This window comes from Sturnira hondurensis, unplaced genomic scaffold (genome assembly GCF_014824575.4).
Source record: "Sturnira hondurensis isolate 20B ecotype Veracruz unplaced genomic scaffold, ASM1482457v3 Scaffold0022017, whole genome shotgun sequence".
NCBI lineage: Eukaryota > Metazoa > Chordata > Mammalia > Chiroptera > Phyllostomidae > Sturnira > Sturnira hondurensis.
Window position 1 is genome coordinate 836,131 of NW_028094648.1, and position 24,827 is coordinate 860,957.

Consider the following 24,827-nt stretch of genomic DNA (forward strand, 5'->3'; position numbering starts at 1 on the left):
CTAGTTTTTATCATCATAAAAATCTGAATTAATGAACTACTTTAAGGAATCAAATATGTAAATAAAGGGGCAGGTTGAGTGAGGATAGGAAAATGGTACATGATTTCAAAGTGAATGTAAAATAGACAAGATTTAAACGGGTAAATCCAGGCAAAAAATCTCCCTCAGAGTATGCAATCTGAAGAAGTCATACATCTAAATGCATCCTAACAATAATATCCACTAGTCTTTTCTACAAAAAGCATTTCTATAAAGAACACATAGAACTCAATAACGAAAAACTAAACATGGAAAAAAGGTTATATGATATTTCTCCAAGTAAGGTATAAGTATGGCCAATGAGCACACGTAGCAGAGCTCAACATCACAATGCACGAGGGAAGTGCAAATCAAGCCATGGGGTAGCCCTTCATCTAGACTAGGATGGCTGAAACAAAAACAAAAAAAAAACAGTGAGTGTGGGTGGAGATGTGGAAAAATGAGAGCTCTCGTATTACTGTCAAGAATGTGTAACTGTGCAACCACTCTGGGAAACAGTTTTGCAAGGCCTCAGAAAGTTAAACATAGAGTTATCATGTGATTCAGCAATTCCACTCCTAAATGTATACTGTATATGAAAGAAAAGTAAAACTATGTCTACATTAAAACTTGTAAATAAATTTTAATAAGAAATTATGAAGAATAGAGAAAAAGTGGGAATAATCCAAATTTCCATCAACTAGTAAGTACAACATGGGATATTCATAAAATATAATGTCATTTGGCAAGAAAGTAGAATTGAGTATTGATACACATTTGCATCACGCATTTGCAACAGCAGAGGCAAATCCATTGATTCATAAAGTACCAATACAATGGTATTTGCCAGGGATGTAGCTGAATGGGGAGACTTGGTGTGAGTCATAATGGCACAGGGTTTCTTTTTGGAGGACTAATAATGTTTTAAAATTCTGCTGATGGTCGCGCAATTGTGTACACACTGAATACTACTGAACTGTACACTTTAAAAGGGTGAGTTTTATGGTATGTTAAAATTCAATTTACGCATTAGTCCTGGTAGGTGTGGCTCAGTGGATTGAGTGTCTGCCTGCTAACCAAGGGGTCCCCAGTTGAATTCCCAGTAGGGTACATCCCTAGATTGCGTGAGGGGCAGGTCACCAGTAGGGGGCGCAAGAGAAGCAAGTACACATTGATGTTTCTCTCCCTCTCCCTTCTCCTCTCTAAAAAAATAAATAAAATATTTTTAAAAATTCGATTTATGCATTAAAACATACTAGTGCCCTAGATTCCTTAAAAAAGCTATGTGGTATGTTTTATAATTATCTTCTTCCTTTATCACAAGAGGACTACACTTTTCAGACTATTTCACAGGTGTGACAATGAGACTTAGGTTTTTGTTGTTGTTGTTGTTGTTGTTGCTGTTTTTTAATGGAAGTGGAAACAGATACAATGTGCACTACTTCCAAGCATATCGATAAAAGTTTTCCATTAGAATCTCCACAATGCTCATTCTTCCTTCCTGTGGATGAGAATGGCAATGACCCTCAGAATGACTTTGTATGCCTCATAGCATTAGCCTAGATTTCTGAATAACTATGAAAGCAACAGAATGACACACATCTCCCACCCCTCACTCCATTACACACACACTGACCAGAAACACCTACGTGCCTTGGAATGTTTGGTGAACAAGAAATTATTCATGGAAGCCATGATTCATTTTGCAACCTATGGTGACTACAGACTAGTTTATCCTAATACATTTGTTCAAAACTGGAGATTAATGTAAGCAGCTCAAAGAAGTCTTCCCCTGGAAGCTTCATAATATATAATTTGAAACAGACACACACAATTGATTTGATCCCAACTTAACTACTTTGTGTTCTAGACACTTGATTTTCTGAGGAGGCATTTGTATCACCCTGAAACAGAAATAAACAGACTGCAGCGGTGTTTCAGAGATTTCATTTTTATAATAGACTTTTATGATCAACTGGGTGAGTGCCTTACTATTCCTCTTAATTTCTATTAACTTTTCTCTTATTTAATATTCAATATATACCTTACAGATTTTATTAAATTTCTAACTAGAAAAGCTCACATCGGTACAATGAATGCATTTGTGTAAAAATCTTTGGAAATGAATTTAAAATATTTGTGCATTTTGTTGACCTCAGACTTTTAACCCAGGAACATGGTATATTGCATGTCTTCTTTTATAACCCCCAGTAAGGTTTCAGAGTTTTCATTTCATAGGCTCCATACACTTCTTGCTATGATATTCTCAAAGTCATGCATTTCATTGCTTTTTTGACTCAAATGAGCAATGAAATGAATGAGTTACTTCATTACAGACAGTACGTATGTGAAAATCACCTAGCTGAATCAAAGTGGTCTCATTAAATCTGAGAAAGTCAGTATTTCTTGAATCTACTGAATGTATATCGTCATACTCCTTCAAATATTAATTATATCTTATATTTGAATATCTATCCTTCATATCTTGTTTGGTTCATTGTTAAAATAGCCAGAAGTTGTGGAATTCTTTTAAACAGATCATAGGAATAACTAGCAAGGTCATATTGATCATTTCCTATCATTGAGATAACATAGTTATTTTAGTTAATTAATCTGAAAAGAAATCATTCTTTAACTTTTCACTTCTCAAGATATTTTCTTCCAGAGATACAAAGATGTAGTCCAATTTATATAAAAGCATGTTCCTTATAGTGCTATGTGTAATGGTAATATACCACTGACTTTCACTGCTGAGGCATCACAATATGGTTAGACAAACCCTGGTCCTTCATCTGAAACAATATTATAATTTAAAAAAACTTAATGACAGTTTAGAAATGTCTGCATTTTGAGGGTAAGTCAAATGAAAGGTAAGTTTTATTTCTAACAACATTACAGTGTAACAAAATATATGCGCCCACAGGAAAGGAGGAAAATCTAACAAACATTAATATTAATTATATCACTGGGTCATGAGACTATTGGATTTTTGCTTTCTAATTTAAATTTCTATGAGGTGAATTACTCTTAAAATAAAGTAGGTGACTCTAGTAATGACAAAGGGATCTGTGAGACTACGTTCTTGTACCTGAACAGTAAGCTACATCCTTGACTTCAGGACATTCAAATCCCAACAAACTATATTAGATGATGACAGGCTGTTTTTGTTCAAAGCCCTGCATCTCTTACTTTTCTATGTTTAACTAGTATATTTCTCTTGCAAATCTTTAAGTAACGTAGCTTATTTGATGATTCTTTCATATATGATCATTTTCATTTTTCTGATAGAAAAATTTCTGTAGTTAAAGAAACTAATTCTGCTGATGGCAATATAAAGAACATACACATTAAATCAAATCAAATAAACGTAATTATTAACAAAATTGGAAGGCAAAATTACCCATAATCTGTACAAAGATAAACCACCATTCTTTGAATACTATTTTTTTTTAATTTCTGAAGTGACTTTTTCTAATTCATGTTTTGTCATTAACTTTATCAAACCCATCAATTGATCAATTAAAAAGTAGAGAATGAACTAACCTTATTTTCAACAGGGCCTTATTCTCAACCACCAAATTAAAATAGAACACAATACAACACATAGTCTCTATTTAGAGGACAAATCAATGAGACCCTCTCCTATTGCATTTCAATTGATTGTTCACTGAAGAGTAACTTCCCAATCAGAATAGAGGAAATAAAAGCATGAAAAAATGCACCACAGCTACTTATATGAAATTAGAAAAGTAAGAGCATTCTTACATTGTGAATGAAAGTAAAAAGCAATGCAATAAAGAAGAAAACAGATTAAGTACTTATATATTATATATCCAAGAATTTTTAATTAATTCAACATCAAGCATATGATTACCCGACTGCAGCCACAGTCCACCCTGTGTCCAAAAAACATTTTAAAAAGACAGGATTGTAGCCCTCCCTACCCAAAGAGGCAAAATATATAAAAACCAGATATAAGAAAATGCTACCTTACTCTCAAGGTATACACTGGTCACTCATGAATATCACTACAATAAAAACATCTAACATGGTTTGCAAATACAGAAGCAAAAGGAAACGCTTTTCAAATTGCTAACTGCACACTGAATGCGTAGGGAAGGTTTCTAAACCCATTCTCACAAAGGAAAAGCTATCAGCCATGCATGTTTGTGCTTTCCATTGTACTATCAGAGACTGCATCCTTAATTTACAGAACACACACATTTGAAATTCAGTACTATGTGTCCAATGAAGATGATGTTGGATGTCTTGGAAAGAACCACATATATCATGACCATGACAAAGCATTTCTGTATAACATATTTGACCATAAAATAGTGATATTACTGCAAACATTACCATTTAACTAGTGTGGCAAACATTACAAACATATTAAGGATGATTAATTTCTGAAAATCACAAAATAACAAAGTTTAGTAGAGCTTAGAAGGCAACCTGGCTTTCTCACACTTAACAAAATATAACTTCATAAAAAAGAATTATATGGTAAGATGTTATATAGTAAAAGTAATTTTCTACTTTTTCAAGCTTCATATCTTATTAAAAGTTTAAAAAGTATGAGTAGTAATTTAAATCACTGACACATTAAATAGTATTATAACTGTTAAAATAGATTAGTAATAAAATTCAAATCCCATAAGAAGTACAGTACTAAATAAATATATAGGTATCTATATATACATATAGATGTATGTTATTTGGTTTGTCCCTGCTAAGAACTGCTTATTGTAATTACGTTGTTGAACATATTACCTATATTAAGACCCTGTATTCTACGCAAATGTACCATAAAAATATTGTTTCCCATCACTCATAGTGAGCTCAAATAATCCTGTTTTCTGTCTTTCCAATAAAGACACAATTTATAAGTACAGTTAAAATAAAATTAGATACATTTAAAATATCTAAGCACCTCAAACACCGTCTCAGCTCCAAATCCACTGTGGCATGGGTGAAGTCGCAGCCCGACCATGTCTCCTAGCCCAGGTCCAACACTGGACCATGGTATTCCTTTACAGTCGGCATGAGCCGCAGGTGCCCATGTTACCATTGTGTATTGTTCCCCAATTCCACTATTTTCACTTGTTTCCAACAGCATCAACAGAACCAAAAAAGTCCTTTATCTTCAAGTAACAGGACATCAGTTAACAGCAAAGAACTGGCCATCTGCTTTTGCCGTTTTTCTTTACTTCTGCCAGGTCTCACTGCATAACTGATAAGGGGTTTTATGGCTGCACAGGAGGAGGGCACAGTCATGGAAAACAGAAATACAGAGGCACATGGAGACACAGAATATGGACAGAAAAACATAGAACTAAAGACAATTCCTCATTTAAAATAATTGTGTATATATGTATATATGCATAATGTGGATATACTGATTAATTTTGTTTTCCTATATAAAATACTAGTCTGAATTTTTAGGATGGTGTGAAGATTATTCAATTAATGTAAATGCTATTCAGAATTAATTCTTTAGCTTGGTTTCTAATTTTATCCATGTAAACATCATGCAAAAATGCATCATATACGACTATTTATGTATTACTACCACTGACAATTACATACTCATATCACTGATAATTAATTATACACTATAATTATATTTTTATATACTAACCATTACATACTAAACCTTAGAGTACCTACTAAATATATACTACATTTTGATACATATTGGTTTAATAATAGTTTTGTTCAGAGAGCAGTATTTAGAAATTTCTGGCATAACTTGAATACTGAGGTTTAAGTAGAACAAGATTCTTTCGATTCTCAGGGCAAGAATAAGGATAATTATTCATTTTCCTTATCAAACTCTCAGAGGTTTAGCTCTATTTCAAGATAGTTAAGAGTAGAAAAATCAAATACAAGGGAGATTTACCAAATGCCAAGCACTGTATAAGCAGCTATATGTAGTATATTATTCTATCCATTCTTAAAAATAACTCTGCATGGAATATATATTTATTTTTATAGATGAAAATTAGGCTTATAAACTTTTAAATTACTGAAAGCTCCTGGGGGGAAGAATTAAACATATTTTTTCACTACCATATTTTTAGCAGCTAGCACAGATTTATGACTCACGGTGGGTGAACCTGTATGGAACTAGTTTAGCTAGTGAAAGGGTTACAGAGCTGGCAGGTGGCAGAGTTGGAATTTTATCTCAGGTTTGTCAGATTTCAAAGCTCAAGCTGTCTATGCCCACATGACGGAAGGGGCGGGTGATCTGGACTTCTGCCTCACCTCTCCCCGATGACCAGAAGAGGCGGTACAGGATCTTCTACTGGGAAGAATGGCCTTGATTGGAATCCATTATCCACTGGCAGTCAGATTGAAGCTCACAAAACCCCTTGATTTTAAATCCCCTCTGAATCCCATAAGAGCTGTGCAACATTAGTCAAGTTTACCACTCAATAATTCAATATTTTACCATAAAGAGTTGATGATAAAGATAGTAGTAATAAATGTTGAAACCATAAGAATGTTGTGTGAATTAGTTGTACCAATAATCTAACATGCATGGGTATAAAATCATCATGATTACTTGCTCAAGAGAAAAGGATAGCTACTCAGCCATATCCAGAAAAGTTAATTGTCCATGGTCAGGAGGGCAAATAAAGCCAGAATCACACCAGCAGCCAAGGTGATCGCTATCAGGGGAGGTTTTGGAAACAAGCACACTTCTATAACTGTGAGAATCATTTTAATTCAGTCATCTGTGGCTTTAAGTTATGCAGTATTCCTGCAAGCCAGGATCGGTGAAGACTCTAAAAATATCATCTGAATAGATTTCAGCATTGGTGAAAGGTTAACGCATTCCTCTATTTATGAGTAAGCCGGGTATAAAATACAGAGCTCTTTATTTACACGTCAGGAGTGGTACCACATAGGCAATGGAGCAGCCTTCTATGGAAGGTAGACCACCGTGAATGGAATTTCCTTTGGTGCAAGTTTTAGAATACCTAAGCACAGTAACAAGGATAAAGTTTAAAGTAGAAAGCTTCCACACTGTTTACCCATATATGGTTCGAGAAAAAGGTAATAGACAATAATATACAGTAAAAAGGATTATTTACATTTTGTGCCTACATTTTATATATCAGGTCAATTTCATATGTCCCTACTAGGGGATTTAAGATATTTCTCAGTTACCTGGAAGAGAGAGAGAGAGAGAGAGTGTGTGTGTGTGTGTGTGTGTTTGGGACCCAATAAAATACATAGAAGGTACTATCAGTTTTGGGAGACCAGACATTTCAGAAAAAAATAGTATTTTTACTAGTTCCACTATTTTAACCTATTTTCCTCAAGCAAGTATAATTTTAGTCTAACTTTAAAAAAATAAATAATATTGTGTATATATTCTTCTCCCCTTGAGCATCAACATCAAAGCAAACACTTCTCATGGTAAGATAATTTCTGAGCTAATCCCTGGTTGTTAAAATTTACTGGAACTAAAAGCACAGGGACAGATAGTATGATGAAGAAAATTAACATGTTTAAGCACTTAGTATCTGTCATGCATTGTGCTAGAATTTTTGTACCTGCTATTTCTTCAATTCATAAAGGAACCTTATGAGTAAAGCATTTCTACAACATCAAAAACCTAACTAAAATCATCTTTAGATATGTATTAGGTTGGCCAAAAAGGCTGTTTAGTTTTTTTTGCTTAAAAGACTCACTTTTCATTTTTTCACCAATAACTTTATTGACTTGGATATTTTGAGAATGTCGGCTAACTCTTGCTATTGACTTCTAGTGGGTAGAGGCCAGAGGTGCTGTTAAACATCTATGAATGCACAAGACAGCCCCACAGCAGAGAATTATTTGGCCAAAATGTCTACGTAGCAAGAAACTTTGCAAACCACTTTTGACACATTCATCAGTCACAGCACCTTCTCCATACTCTACACAAATCAGTGTGTGTGTTTTAGTTGCATTTGTACCTTTACTGAAATAATGAAGCATAATATGCCAAAAAGGTTGCATATTTTCTTCCACCTTTAATATCAAAATGCCTGCATAAAAATTCAACAACTTGGGTTTTTTTTAATACATGCTGATATAACAGCTATTGAAATACAACATAACACAATTATTTCAAAAAAGTTAAAGACAAATAAACCCTACCAGAGTGACTGTAGGGAGAAAAACTAAATGAACCTTTTGGTCCCTCTAAAAGATAATGAGAAAAGTACTTATTTAAAGTGCCATAATTATTTGATTGTCCCATGTCACAAAATGTATGTTCCCAAGTGTGTGAATGTACTGCACCAGTACATAAATTAAGTACATATTTTGAAATTTTTGACAAAATTTATATTGTTCATGGTTTTATAATTTCAGTTTCATTTTAAAAAAGTACTACCCTGTATTATAGTGATTTGTTAGATGTAAATGCGTGAAATCAGGGGAACTTTAGAGAAAAACTCAAAAGAGACAGATTACTTTATCCAGTTCTTACAATGACAGCGGAATGCAATTCAGTTTGAAACTCAGGACCATAGGCCAAATTTGGAATTGCAGCCTAATGAACTACAATAGATTTCTATAATCAATTAAATACCAAAAGTAAATGAAAGAGGATTAAAATTCATTTCCACTGCTTGATCCATTATGATATTCTGAGACCTTCTAAGCACTGGCATGTAACGCTGTGTTCCCTTTTCTTTGCTTCAATGACCATGAACTAGGAAATAGTGGCTGTATTATCCCATTTTCTTCTTAGAGCAAAACCAATGGTAATTAGTAGAAATCTTTAAATTGTGAAAAAGGAACCTACATGTAGACTTTTCCTTGCCAGTTTTAATTGAGATTCAGTGAATGTTATATACTAAGTTGCATGGAAATTGTCTTGCATACTCACTAAACAGTCATATGTCTTGTACCATTTACAAAGGTATATAATTTCTCACATATTTGTGTTGTCAATACCAACATGTTTAAATAAACAAAGTTTACAGCCTTTTATGAATATATTATCGTGTATCTGTAAAATTACCTTCTGTATTTCTTCATATTATTTTGATGTGTTTGTTTCTATTTTGCATTGAAAGATATATGACAAAAATAAGGTTCCTTTTGTGAGAGGTTTAGTTTTTATCCTATGTATTAAAGATTAAACAGAACAGTAAAGACTTACAAACAAATGATCACCCCATCTGGGAAATCAGATTTTGGGGGTGTTTTCTTTCAAATGTTCATACTTACTACATTAAAATAATTTTAATTACAAAAATATATAAGTGAAAATATTCACAATGAGTATTACAGTTTAATGATTCAGCTGAATTTTCCTAAGTATGATATAAATAAAGAATAAAATACCCAAGTGTTTTTTAAAACCTTTGGTTATACATACATTTCAAAAGTTACCTTAAAAAGTAAAATTCAAACTCATATTTATTGCAGCTATGGTTCATATTGTGGCCATTTACTCTAACTTCTATTAACATAGGCTAGGCAATGGCTGCAAAATTCTAGAGAAAAGATTTATAGAAAAGGAAGCAGTATAACTGAGACAACATTAAGCATCACACACAAAAAACTAATTAAAGGCCTTACCGTGAACTATCGGTACTGAGAGCATCACGAAGACAAGTAGCTGTGACGGCCACATGGTTGTATGGTTGAGCGTGAAAGTGCCTCAGGAGTGTTTGAAACGTGTAACAAAGGAGTGTTTCAGGTTCCTCTTCCGTATTGCAAAACCGATGATTAAAAAAAAAAAACAAACAAACAAGAAATATTCCTCAAAAACAAAAACACCAATATCCCAAATCCGAATCCTGCAAACAAGAAAAAAAAGAGGTTAGCAAATAGAGGTTTTCTCAATTCCTTGGAAATTTATTTCCTCACTAAAATATCTGTTATACCTCATTTCATTTTAAAGAGTACAGGATTCATATATAAAAATGAATAGATTACCTAAATGATCATGCTTATGTATATATATTAACAGTAGTTATTTCCCAGACCCCCAAAAGATGGAAATGAATAATTCAGTATCACTGGACAAGTTATATAAATAATTATATTAATTTTAGTGACTAATGTGTATGATTCATTAATATGTATAAACATATGTGGCACTATGTATAGATATTTTCAACAAATATAATTTTACAAACTTTACTAAAACATTCATTCATTAGCATTACTAGGAGCCTAATTTCCTTTCTTTATTGGTTTTGAGAGAGAGAAAAACATTGACTTGTTGTTCCACTTATTTATGAATTTACAGGAATGGAGCCCCCAAACTTAGCTTATCGGGACGAGTCTCCACCCAACTGAGCACCCAGCCATGGTCATTAAGGTGAATTTAAAATAAAAAAAGTTAAACACATGAGTTTTACTTTTGTTCTTGGTCCTGATATTCATTGAGAAATCGTTCTACATATTAACTACATTGGTGTCCAAAGCATCTTTGTAAGCAAATCTGTGAAGACCATAGATTTGTGTTAATTAATTATGCTCAAACATAATTAATCAATTCAGCAGTGGTTTATAGAGTACTCACTGAAATACAAAGCACTGGACTAGGATACAGAATACTGACTAAAACCTGTGACCTCTTCTCCAGGATCTTACGACTTAAGATGAAGAATCTTGCTTAAAAGCATTAAATACATCCATAGGAGGCATTAATATATTTAAGCATTAAAAATTACATTAGTGAATCAAACTGATATACCTGCCTCCCCCTAAGTACACACAGATTTATTTTAGAGAACAAAAATACTGAGGGAACATGACCCAAATTTTAATGATTCTGTCTTTCCCAGCACCTCTAAAACGGATCAGTCATGCAGGGACCGCATCTTCCTTCTCCCTCTTTCTCCTTTGTACTCTGATGATTAATACATATTTCATGTCATCTCATATTTCGAGTATGAATTTATTTTTTTCTGGAGAGGGACATTAAAATAGAGATAACTGACTAAAGACTATATTATAAGCCTCATTTTGACAATATGCATTCCAAACTATTTCTGAAGTCCTTGCATAGGTTCTAAGGTGAAATCACACCTATTGGTCTGACTTCCTAGCACTGTGGTTTATAGCATGGTAGTTAAGAGCAGCAACTGGGGCAATACCACCCTATCTCAGTGACTAACGCTCCCAGTACCACAACCTTGGGTTAGTCATTTAAGCCCTCAGGGCCTCAGTGTCCTGTCATATAATGGGAAATAGAGATATTACTTAATACATTATGATTACATGATCATTAAGCTAACATTTGTAATTTCCAGTTATATAAAATACATTACAATATGTATTTTCCAGAAGAGTCTAGCCTGTAAAAAGTGCTATATGTATTACCACTTATACATTGCATTAGTTTTCAGTTTTATCCTGTTAGCATGTAAGAACAAGATCATGTTATAGTTTAGCTAAAAAATATTTACTGAGTCACTAGTTTTTAGATGGGTTCCAAGAACCATCAGTTTGGACACAAAGGATATTTAACAATCCTCAATCTCACAAATTGTATGTAAAAAATGCAGCACATAATGGATATACTGAGAGTATTTTACCCTTACAAACAGGAAAAGCATTAACAGGAAAAAATGTGATTTCGATAAAACCAAAACTATGTGGAAAAGGATCATATGAAACATTTTCATTTCATTTTCTCTCATTCACTCTCTGACTCACAAAATATATGAAGAACTTATTTGTTGTAATTATATAATTCTTTTCAAAAATAAAATTTGGAAGAAATTGGTAATTTAAAACAATATTATTTAACATGCACATAATAATTAATGGATATTTAAAGAATACTTAAACTGCTTGATAGACCAACAAGCAAACAATACCCGCCACCATCAACATGCAGGTATTGTTCCTTTTTTCTCTACAGCCACTGAGTTTGTGTGTGTCAAAAGCTGACATCAGTGGATGTGTGTACACATACAGACCCATACATAAATTACATAAATACACACAAATAAGATAAACACATACAGAACTATTTAGCTACTGAAAAGTTATGGGTAGCCATCCAGGTAAATTATTCATTCATTATCCCAGAAATACACACTAAATATCCTTGAAAATACAAATGAAGTAGAACAGTTTTTGTCACAACTCACACTGTAGTGTGAAAAACACAACATAGAAAATAAAGTCACATAAAAAAGAGAAGAATGAACATTTCTTTAGTATATATCGTATGCCAACCAATGTTCTAGAAATTAAATAATTTTCTGATTTAATTTTCCATTCAAATATGTAAAGCAGAAATACTGTCTCACATTTACTGAAGAGGAAAATCTGATGTTATGCAGCAAGAATTTCAAACCAAATGTCTGACTTGAATATCAGTGCTCTTTTCTATTTATATAGTAGAAATAAATAAGAAACTGTATGATAGCAATATGTTTATTAGTTGTACAAAAGAGGGAAACAGTGCAGCAAGTTTCCGGATAAACTTAGGCCTTGCTGAAATACTTTCACTGTGAAAAAAGAACCTGAATAATATAAAAGTGTAAGGACACAAAACAGAGAAAACATACAGGCTTATAGTTTATAAAGCATAATTACATAGTTCCCTTTGGAGGTTCAGGGAATATTATTCCCAAAGAGAAATAGGAGTATCGCTATTGTAAAGTTTCACTTTAGTGTAAACCAGAATAGTTTATTTTATAAGATACATAGTTTCACATTGATGAAGCAATGGGAGGAAGTTATCTTATAAAAAAGGAAAGAAACTACCTGTGTATTATTTATAATGGTTTAAGATTGCAGAAATGGCAGAAAGGCACTTCTACCATGATATTTTACCTTTAATTTAGGTATAAGTATTTGTTTTCATGATTATTGTGTAAATTGAAGTAGAAAAAAGAATTTGGAGGAACAGAAGTTATTATTTGAGAAGGGTAATATGCTCTCACATTGCAGCCCCAGGGCCAGCCTATCTCTCACACACAGCCCCAAAATAATGGGCTAATTTGGGAGCACATATAATAAAATTCCACCACTTAAACTACATAAATTTTACTAGATAAATGAAAGACAAGATTGCTCATAACCTACAGGAAGAAAAACCCTCACTCTTTGAATAGTAACATTAAAAAAATAAGAAAATTCTCTGGAATTTTCCCCCAATGTATGTGTTATCATTAACTTTACCAAACCAATCAGTTTTCATATAAAAGGGATGGATCTTCACTCAACTCATTTCTAAAACCTACCCTTTCAAAAACACACAGACGGGGGAAAAAGAAACGAGAAGAAGCATTAGAGACTCATTTAGTTGCATGACAAGATAATCACTCATGAGAGAAGACCTACTAAAGATATAAAGCATTTAACAGGTGAATTTCAAGAAAATTTCTATCTCCAATACATTTGTCTCAGCCTTGTCTGTGTAGAACGCTCTGTGCTGACGCAATGAACACAATGGGGAGAGCGTGGCTCCAGGTCTGAAATGTGACCGCCGTTTTCAAATGCCTTGCAGTGAAATATGAACGCCAAATAGTATGCTCACCAATAAATCACACTGCTGTGCAAAATGTGATATGTGGTATGTGAGATGTTCTAGAAACAGAATATTAAAAAAAATGACAGGTTTTCTTTTGTGTGTAAATCAAGGGATTTAAACTCATGCAGACCTAATATCCTGGTGCTGGCAAAGTCGCATACCTCTCTAAATCTGTTTCTTCAACTTTAAGACAGCAACCAATATTCATCTGGTAGGTTGACTTTGAGCATTAGAGATAAGTACTCCATTGGCTGTCACATGACCGTGCATCTCTGTCAGAGTACAAGCCTGTCATTCACCAACTTCCTTTGTTTCCTGTGTTGTGTCAAAACGACCAAGGCCATACGCCCCTAACACCCCCTCACATACATGTTTGGGAAACTAACAAAGCTGCCTAGACATGTATGATTTCCTTGAAAATTCTAGAGATGAACAATTCATACTAAATATGAGATTTTATAAAAGATTTTCAGTATTTTTGTTTAAAACATACTTTATTACTTATGCCACTAATATCCATTAAGAAATAAATATGGTAATACTTAAAAATTATTTTCAAAAGATGGCATTTCTAACTTTTGTCAGAAATAATCACAATATGGCAATTTTGCCTTATTACCTCAAGCCAGGCTTGGAAGGACTATGTTTCTAGTGGAGTCCTTGATTGGGAACTTGGAGTTTATATGTCCTCAAATAAAACTACCTAACTTCACTATTCTTCACTCAAAATTAAAAAGTAAGGTTAAAGTATCCTGATTTGCATCATTCATATTTAAGATTATAATTACAAAGCTGTGTAATTTGAGTCAAGTTCACTAAATATTTTTTAAATCAAAAAATGAAAAAAATGCTATAAATGTATAGAAAACCACTTATTCATTATATTTAGACCAAATTTCAGTTATAACTAGTGCTATTATACACTAAAATTATTTGAATTACATTTCTTATTTATGAATTTAAGACATTAATTTTACTTTTGGGGAAACTACCATAAATTCTCACCTTAAATTCTCATGTCATAATTTGTTTCTCCTGTTCGTATTCTTCATATCAAACCATGTTTGAAAACTTCTATTTTTATTTTATACGATAAATACAAAATCTTATTTCTACATAGATTCTATACCCTTTCTACAACCTAAATACAGATTAATATTAAACTCTGCATGCCACTCATGTTGAAATTGTTTCCTTCATTTTAGCTTTTTTTAATCACATTTCTGTAAAGTAACTTATTCTAAATATTTTCTCAAGCTGTATTATATCTTTCTCCTCATAATAACCTTCAAAAGATACTTTAATATCTCCATTATAATACTTTAAACTTTCTGAAAAAAAATTCTAATTACAAAGTTTATTTCATATCAACTTCATATGTTTTAATTTTATATTTTATTTTGCATCTTTACTTGTTTTTGTCATATAAGTCTTCTTAGAGGTCATTTACTTTTACATAATTGGGACCTGCCAAATGTATAAAATGCCCTGCAGTAGTCTTTTAATTATTAATTATTATACAGTTCTATAACTCCATTGCTGATTTCAATACTGTAATTTTCCATTTCATGTTTCCTTTTTCACATTTAGAGAAATTATATCTATTGCAAAAAAATTCTCTTAGAAATGTTTATAAATATTATTTGGGTGTTATCTGTATTACTCCAGTGTTAGTATATGGATTTTAACACTTAAACCGCATTCATTAACAATCAAACATTTATCACATTTCTCCAGAAATTCACTTTTCAGTGATATAAAATTGACATATGGTAATTTATGAAGAGGGATGTAAATTTCAAGTAGATTTATGTAGTTATTTCATTTTATCATTTATCACTACTTTAACAAGTAAATTCCTTTTATCTTAACAGAGCATCTAGGTAATTATAATTGATGTGAACATGGCTCACTACATTTATAAGTAAGACCCATCCATACTAAGCCAAAGAGCCAAGTATTTCTGACAAATATGTATTTAATAAGGATGGAAAGCATGTTTCATAGACAGTAATTATGCATAGATGCTTAGACCAGAGATTTTAATGATCATTATTCAAATTTAAGATCACCCTATTTTCATGATTTACTAATATTGTACAGTCAGAAGCACATATACTGCAATGCTTTATTGCCCATGCCCTAGGAAATGAAGGATAACATATTTTTCTCTCAAAATGTCTTTCCACAGCAGTTCTATATAGAATGTTCTTTCTGATGTGAAGGGAGATCTATGATATATTATCTCTTAAGGTAAGGATGAAAAATTAGATGACCATAATACAACTTTCTCCCATTACTATCCTACAATATTTCAAAATGTTTGCTGTGATGATCACCAGGTAGGAGCAAAATAAGCTTTAGACAAGTTTAAGCTGAGTAAAATATATATTGATAATTTTTAAATGCCAGCTATAATTTACAATGTCAACAAGCCAGAAAAATATCTTTCCTTTAAAGTGTTCTTATTGTTTGCTAAAATAACATGTATTAATTCTTTTATAAGTGAGTACTCTTTTATAAGTGAGTACACTTGAATATACTATGTGAGCATATTATGAAATTAAAAAGCCACCCTGGCTGGTGTGGCTCAGTGGAAAGGTCGCTGGTTCAATTCCCAGTCAGGGCACATGTCTGTGTTGCAGGCCATGTCCCCAGTTGGGGGCGCGTGAGAAGCAACCACACACTGATGTTTCTCTCCCTCTCTTTCTCCCTGCCTGCCCCTCTCTAAATATAAATAAATCAAATCCTTTAAAAAAGCACTATGTTGATTGTACTATTGGTCATAACCATAAAAAAATTAAATGCTTTCTCATAACATTTTGGCTCTGAAGCCTAAAACTTATTGCTTAAATAAGCTTACGAAAGTTTCTTATTACAATAACGTTCAAGCACCTTTTCCTTCAATATTTATGAACTTAAAGCACATTATATTAAATATCAAGTCTAGTAACAATAAGAAACTGAATGTTCTCGAAATCAATACTTTTAAAAATAGTAACAAATACCTTGAAGATTCATAAAGGGAAACTTCTCAATCATCTTGTTTAATATTTTCAAGAAAAACTGAGTTGAATCAAATCTCATGTGTTTCTGTGGCAATTAGTGTGCCAACAGATCATTATTTAACTCAAAAAAATGTAAACTGAGTTTGGTCATAGAGGGTGTCGGAGATATGTATAGCACAATGCTTGTGTCAAAGAAGGAAGAGGAGAAAAAGGAGAAGAAAAGATAACTGAGGAAATGATAATAATAAAATACTCCAAATATGATAAAGAAGAGAGTATACAGAAATAGATGAAACCACATGGCTTGGAAGGTCTGAAAGACGTGAAAGAAAAGAAAGATAGCTGTGCCTGAATTGGAAGAACGGTCACAATTTCATAAAACTGTACTTGGAAGAGGGGTACTCTGGGTTTTTAAAGAAAAGGATGAAGAGCTGGGAAACAAACAAACAACTGAGAAAACAGAGCCTACTACAGAATGGCGAATGTTTGTAAGGTCTAACGAGGGAAGAGCAGCGGAGGAAGTAAAGCAGACAATCCAGCAGGGGAGAACGGAAAGGACTTTGAAGGCCATCCAAGGGAAGTTTAATTCAATTGAGTTACTTTCAAAGCTTCCAATCTGAAATATTTAAATAAGATTTGGTAATATTTGAAGGCACACATTACATAAATACACAGAGATCACTGCAGGTAATGGGTTTTAAGATAGAGGATAAATATTTATAGTGAGGATATTCCAAAAAATTTTATAACCCTCTAAATTACTCCTAAATACTTGAACATTTTGTTTTCAATTTCATTTGTGTATATTATTTTTGGCTTCAAATAAAGAGCCTGAGTTAATAGAGGTATTAAGCAAAATAGAGGTATTAAGTGAATCATTAAATTTAAAAACTAACTGGTATTTAGCTAGTACCTAACATGACACCACACAAAAATAATGCAGCCTTTGCATTTTCATAATATGATAGTTTTGTCTGGGTTCCAAACTTGCCTAACACTGCTTAACAGCTATTATGTTATTTGAGATCAAATATTGATTCCAGAGAATTACAACACTTATAGATACAATGGTATTATTATCCATTTGGCAGTGTATTACAACCCAATCAAGGCTATAATTGGACTACTTATCTGTAGAGATGCATATTTTATAACACATTTAAGTCAAATACAACATAGAAGATGTTTCATACACACTAAGTATGCATTTACCCTGACCTAGAACTGGATCTGACAATGTTTCTTTTAGTCTTTTATTACTAGACAGATCTTTAAAAATTCTAAGCTTCTGTCACCAAGTATTAAACATAAATTAAGTCAGAGTCATCAAATACACCAGGAAGAGAAGGCAGGCAGGACACAAAGTTTTCACTGAGAAAAGACATTTAATTCCTCTCTCTTCAAGCTGTATTCCATATGACCAAAAGTAGATTACTTATATTTTCTAATGTTCACACCTGAAATTAATGCTTATTAATTCCACAACAATTGATAATAATTATCTTTTATTAATATTATTCCACAACATGGTTATAAGGTGATATGTGAGAAAATCCCAGCAGTATAAATAGCGAACACATTACATTTAATTGTAAATGGAACAGAACAATATTTGATAGGAGCTTGTGAGTGGCTGGGTAAAAAGGGAATAGAATGAGAAGGTACATCATAAATGCTATGCTTTTACAAGATCAAATCAGTTGTCGTGCTATATGGGAGAAAGTGGAGAGGAAAGAAAAAGACCACAAGCTGATGGTGTCAGTAACAATATTTGCCAGAGTTAGCATGGTGGGAGTTCACAGTCATCTAGTTTAGGTGGTGATTTAAAATATAGATTATTTGTAGAAAGACAGGAAAACAATTTTTCAGGTTGTAGAAATATCACAGTTATGTGTTTCATTGGGGTGGAAGAAAAAATAAGTCAGGATAAACAATAGATGGGAAAAACCAAGCATGGGTACAAAAGATACAGAAAAAAAGTTAAATCAAATTGGAAAGAGGGAGAGTAGTTCAGAAATAAAACTACATTTCCACTAGAACTTTCACTCAAGTTTCCACTCTTCCTTCATTCTTTCCTTATTATCTGCTCCAAAAATTTCAGAGAGATGAGAGAAAATACATACTTATTTGTTTAAAGTGTGACAACATTTTTGAGGCAATAGAATGCTAGATCTCTGCACACTGTCCACAACACTAATGACATTTTTATTGCTTGAGTAAAACACATTTCCCCTTATATTTTAAACATAATTTGATGCCACAGTGGAAAAAAAGTCATCTACAGAGGTAATAATAATAAGATAATTCTTTAGAGTATAAGTCTCATCTAATTGTCTTTCAGATAATGTTATGATCTAATAAGGATCTGTTAATGTTTAGAAACAAATTTGGATTTAATGAGCATGGCTATTTTTAGCTTTAGGGCAACATATCATTTAACCATGAAATAGATTAATGTTTTACACAGGATCATTTTCTCATGAAATATCCTTGAGTTAACCTTCTTCCTAGAGTTTCTGCTAAAAACTCGATTGGAGTTTGTTTCCAATAGGTTTTGATTAAGATAATTTTTGGAACTGTTCAATAGAAAATAAAATCTATGAGTCCGAAATTAAGCTAAGTATAAATAATTACAATGATACAAGTAGATTGGAAAACAATTCAATTGCTTAAAATGAGATAATTAAAATTAAAACATAGGTTTCATACACTTTTGTGTATATGATTTATAAAATAGATGTGATTTGAAAAATAGATCCCTCGCTTTGCTTTTCAAAAATTGAAATGCTCATAAGCATTCAAATTTTTTATCACCAATGGTAACTATTAAAAATAATTATAAATGCACATAGCTATTATTTAAAATGATATTCTAAAGTCAACAATTGCTTTACAATATGTCATTTCTGACAATAACTAATAGCTGATTCCTATGGTCTTAGGAAAGTAGAGATTAGTAAGGTCAAGCAAGCTACAGCTAAAAAATTCTGAATATAACAGATGTCTATTTTAAAGGAAACAATTCTATTTATAATAGGAACATGTTAATCTATTCCAAAATCTACAGAGCACAAGGCAAATAACAGTCATCCTTAAAACAACAGCTAACATTCATTGAGCCCTCACTACATTAGGCACTATTATAAGAGTTTCTTACATATGTATCATTTAACTGATTTTATATATACACATTATTGTCAATCCTATAACAATTCCAAAGGATGAGGCTATTATTATTCACAAGTGAAAATAAGGAAACAGAGGGACCAAGAGGTTAAAGAGCTTAGTGAGGTCATATGGCAAAAAATAAAGGAGCCAGATCAGTTCCTAGATAGTGACCCCATGGTTTGGGCTGTCATTCATTTGAATCAACTGCTTTTTCATCACATCTATTGACTAGTGAGTCTGCAGCACACCTATTATAAACTCAAAGCTTGTGTCCCTCCAGAATTCATATGTTAAATATTAATCATCAATGTGATGGTATTTGTAGGTGACACCTTTGGGAGGTGATTAGGTCTTGAGAGCTGAGCCCTAATGAATGGGATCCATGCCCTTCCTTACAAAGGACCTCAAGGAGCTTTCTAGCCCTTTCCCATGGGAAGTTCAATCAAGAAGACAGCTGTCTATAATCCAGAAGGTGGTCTCTCACCAGAACCCAACCATGCTGGCAACCTGATCTTAGACTTCCAGTCTCCAGAACTGTGAGAAACAAATGTCTGTTGTTTATCAGATACCTGGAGTATATATATGGTACTTTTGTTACAGCAGCCTGTAAGAGGACAACACTTTATGTAAATGCAAGGAGCTTATAGCTAGGTGTGATTAGTAGGTTGAGCAGAGTAAGATGAAGATTTAGAGTGCTCTAAAGTGTTTAAGCAAACTTCAGATTGAGAGAATTGTCATAAACAGAAGGCCTCCATCATTTTCCCTCCTGAATAATTCCTACCTAGCATCACATATGTTTTTGGTGCATCTGAATAGATACCAAGGACCCATTTTACACATGCTTGTATTGGCTGAGTGAGGGGCAAGACTATAGACTTCATTAAGCAAGTAACATGGAAATGTTTCAACTTAGATGTTCTTAGGAGCCAAGAAGGTACTTCTTAAAATATACAAAATGTTGAAAACAATCAGAAAATAAAAAATATCACCCAAATGAAATTTTTAAAAGACTTTAAAATCTATGCAATTCCAATCAGCATGATTATTTAATTCTGTACCTATTTTTTCCCAAATAGAACTAAGATATTATGAATGTTATTAAGGAGAAGAAAATACATCATTGAAGTAGAGTTATTTGTGTCTGTATCATACTGATTTTAACTCCAAGAATGAAACTGAGCATGCCGGGTGACTAGCTCAGTTGGTTAGAGGGTCACCCTGATATATCAAGGTTGCAAGTACAATCTCTGGTCAGGGCACACACAAGGGACAATGGATGAATGTGTAGATAAGCAGAACAACAAAATGATGTTTCGCTCTCTCTAGCGGCATCATGACTGAGATAGACTAGTACTCTCTAAATTTTTTCTCTGTGGCAATTTTATAACTGAAATTACCTGAGTATATTATGATTGACAATCATGACAGTGTATCTACTATAAGTTTGTGTTATAAGTGAAGTTCCAGGGTTTCATTTAAAACCCAGCATAATCACATGTTCTCCTCTAAAATTCTAAAATGTATTTTTATCTTTGCAAATAACACTAAATTAAGACTGTTGAAAAAGTTATTGCCATAGCTGGGACAATAAATCTTAAATGTCAAATTAAATGACCAAAATTGTATCAAGCAACAGTATGGGTATAGGACACTACACTTGGAAAGACCTTATTTTTTTTCTTAAATGTATTTTGCGGATTATGCATTATAATTGCCCCATTTTCCCTCCCTTTTAATCCCCTCTGCCCTGTACCAAGATCACCCGCTTAGTTCATGTCCATGGGTTATACATATAAGTTCTTTGGCTTCTCCATTTCCTATAATTAACATGATTTCTCTGAAAACAATGACTGCTACTAAATAACTGACTTAAAAATAAAGCCTGGAATAAAGAAATAAGAATCAAGATAGTAATGTCAAATTCATTCCATTTCATTTCCTTCAGACAGATAAAGGAAAAGTGGGGATGGCTGGGATGGGGGGAGCAGTGGAGGAGGAATGGAGACAACTGTACTCAAACAACAATAAAAAACTTAAAATATATATAGATAGCTTGTCAACAGCTTATAAATTTTTCTTTCTAGTCTATTATAATATTAATTAAATTTTAGTTTAAACTAGAAAAAAAATACTCTCTTTGAAGTCTTCCCAAACCAAAAGGAATGCAGGGAAAGATAATTCTCAGTTTGAGCTAGATGCCTACATCAGAGTCCCAAGGTGGTTTTGGTTCTCATGACTGGTCAGTTGAATTTGTCTCTTTCACGTAACCAATTTGATGAAACCTTGCTATTTACATTTCTTAAACATTTAAACAGATTTCTTAACACAGTGTAAGTATTAGGAAAGAGATTATTGCGAAATAGTGGAAAACTTTAAAATAGTGGAAAGAGATTATTATGAAGTAGGGTATAGCAGACAAGGTCTAAAAGTAACTCCTTTAGAATCTCCTTACACACAAAGGATATTTATAGGTGTTACATATCTTGTTCTTGAGATTATGAAAGAAATCTATTATCTTTTGTGATACAAAGAGTATTCCAAGATAGCTGTCCTACATTTCATTCCTTGCAGTTAGTGCAACAGTAACAACCATGCAGGAGAGAAAACACACACATTTTGAAATTATCTCATCTCAGTAGGGTGCACCTGGATAGGCCTCAAATTAAACGTCTTCCCTTAATGGCCCATTATGGAGTATCAGTGCCTAAAATACCCAAAGGGAGTCAGGGACCATCGCTGCCATGGGAGAGTTTCTAAGGTTGTGGTGTATGATGCAATATTTCTCCTGGAGGTGTAGCCTGACTGGGAGTTTGTTTAAATATACATTTAGAGTTTTCAAATCAATAGCCACAACAATAAGATTTAGCATAAACACAATGACACATTTAAAAAATCAGTAAATCAATATATTTTATACTAATGTTTTGATAATGAGCGTTTATAGGTTACTAGCAACTTCAAAAAATGGTCATTTTCTAAAAGTTAACTTTAAAGATAGCCACTTGAACCCCAAAGTATATTATTCAAGGAAAATGAATAAAAGCCCTAAAATAAATTTAATCTTTAGAGCAGAATGCACATAATTAAGTAGGAACAACAATCATCATTACAGCTAAGGGCTAACACACTGACAGCATTTTTATTTTTTATCCATTATTGAATTTACTTTAACTGTAATAATATAAAACAAGTATAAGTTGGAGCTATCGGCATTCCAGCTTTCAGGATAAAAAAGCCAATTTCATCATCAGAAATGTGTCCTCAACTTCTGGGTTTTAATAGGTAGGCAAAATGGCAAACAGGGAATGAAAGGAAATCAGAACAAAACCATGCATTTGTTTCACTCATCCTGTTTCTGTTAGTTCTATCAGCTAGAAACTGACCTGGAACTGCATTACAATGGAGACAAAAAGCACCAATTAAATCTAAGGATAAGTAATCACAAGGTTATGAGGAAAGAAAACACTAAAGAAAAAAGAAAGAAAGAAAAAAAAAGAAGGGAACATTTCTAAACAGAATTCCTTGGAATGAAAAAGGAATCACTAAACTGGTTTGGCTAATACATTTAAATGCAGAAGAATAAAGGATGTATTCAGAGAAGAAAGATACAGGCAAAGTACTGTTTAGATTCCCATAATTAAAGAATTCTATAACAGAACATGTCATATGTACTCATTAATATACTAATTTATCCATTCACAAATGTATAATGTATATTTTATATAACTACATATGATAGCATATAATCATTTATTACACAATTCATTTTTTATCCAATAAATATTATAACTCAAAATCCATGTGATTTTAATAACCTAGTACAGCAATAGAATATCTAGGATAAAGAATTCAAAACTATCATTATTCAACAGATTTCTCTCAGGGTACCCTCTGTATATTTGGTATATTTTATAATGGTAAAAATGTCAAGCACTTGTCACTTCAAAAGATACACTGAATGACTCCTAAAGATACCTATGCAAATAATGCTATATTTTTTGCTATATTTCTGGAGGCAGACAGATAAATCAATCAAATATACTGATAATTAAGACAATTGGTAAGCATCAAAGAAATTTTTGGTAAATGGGAAGAATAAGACTTGAAAAATAACAGCCTCACTGAAAATCTGAAAGTGTGTGAAGAGCTACCCACAAAAAATGAGCATACAAATCTCACCTAGCAGTCTTTCCACTGCATTCTCCACGCGTCCAATCTTTTCAGTGTTCAAAAACCAGAAACTTCAAAGAAATCATCCCATGGATTTGAGCAAGATAGTATTCTATAGGGTAACTGTTTTTTTTTTTTATTTCTCATTAGGTAACAGGATATGTTCTATAATTATCTCCAAATTAAATTTAAATGAATTTAGGCCAAACAGCACCCCATTCTAAATAGAGATTTATGCAACTGAAATGTATAAGGAAAGAAAAATTGAAAAAAAGAGGCATAAAAAGGGCTGTCTGAAATTATTCTGAAAAAGATTATTTAAGATAAATGTGTGTAAAAAACTTTTTAATAAAATTTTATTTTCTTACTAATCAAGAAATCTAAAATATCTCAATGTCTCCCATTTATTTAAACATACCACTGTTTTGATCTCCCTTTTCCTTTAGGAAAAATGTCTTTTGAGTTACATAGTTTGAAAATTACACGGATGTTTCAGTACATAAATCCTTTCTTCGTTCAACTGTTTCTCAGCAAAATGGTGATTCGCAAGGACAATTCAGGATCACAGAGATTCTAAAGTAACCAAAATTGGCAATTTGTACGCAAAGATATATTGTGTCATTGTTTAACACTTGGCTCTAGTTAGAAATAAAGTAAGGAAACACAGTTTGACCATAATGAAAAACCCATCAGAAAAAGCCAAGCTGGCAGATTATTATACATATGCCATTTTTTAAACTAATATATTTTTTTATCCTCACCCAAGGATATGCTTACTGATTGCACTGAAAGAGGAAGGAAGGGAGGATATTAGGGAGAGAAACACTGATGAAAAAGAGGAACAGTGATTGGTTGCCTCTCGTTCACACCTGGACCTAGGAAAGGGACTTGACCGGAAACTGAGCCCAGGATCTCTTGGTTTATAAGGTGATTCTCCACCCAACTGAGTCACACCA

General features: G+C 32.7%; 1 protein-coding gene across 10 annotated transcripts in view; it reads right to left on the reverse strand.

Annotated features, from left to right (window-relative positions):
* Positions 1 to 24,827, reverse strand: part of ADGRL3 (adhesion G protein-coupled receptor L3) — a 761,742-nt gene that overhangs the window by 482,405 nt on the left and 254,510 nt on the right. For all 10 annotated transcript variants that reach the window (XM_037034108.1, XM_037034105.1, XM_037034109.1 and 7 more), the window contains one exon: positions 9,604 to 9,824. In XM_037034108.1, the coding sequence (XP_036890003.1) occupies positions 9,604 to 9,658 (55 nt within the window). In that variant the 5' untranslated portion in view covers positions 9,659 to 9,824. The remainder of the gene's footprint in view (positions 1 to 9,603; positions 9,825 to 24,827) is intronic.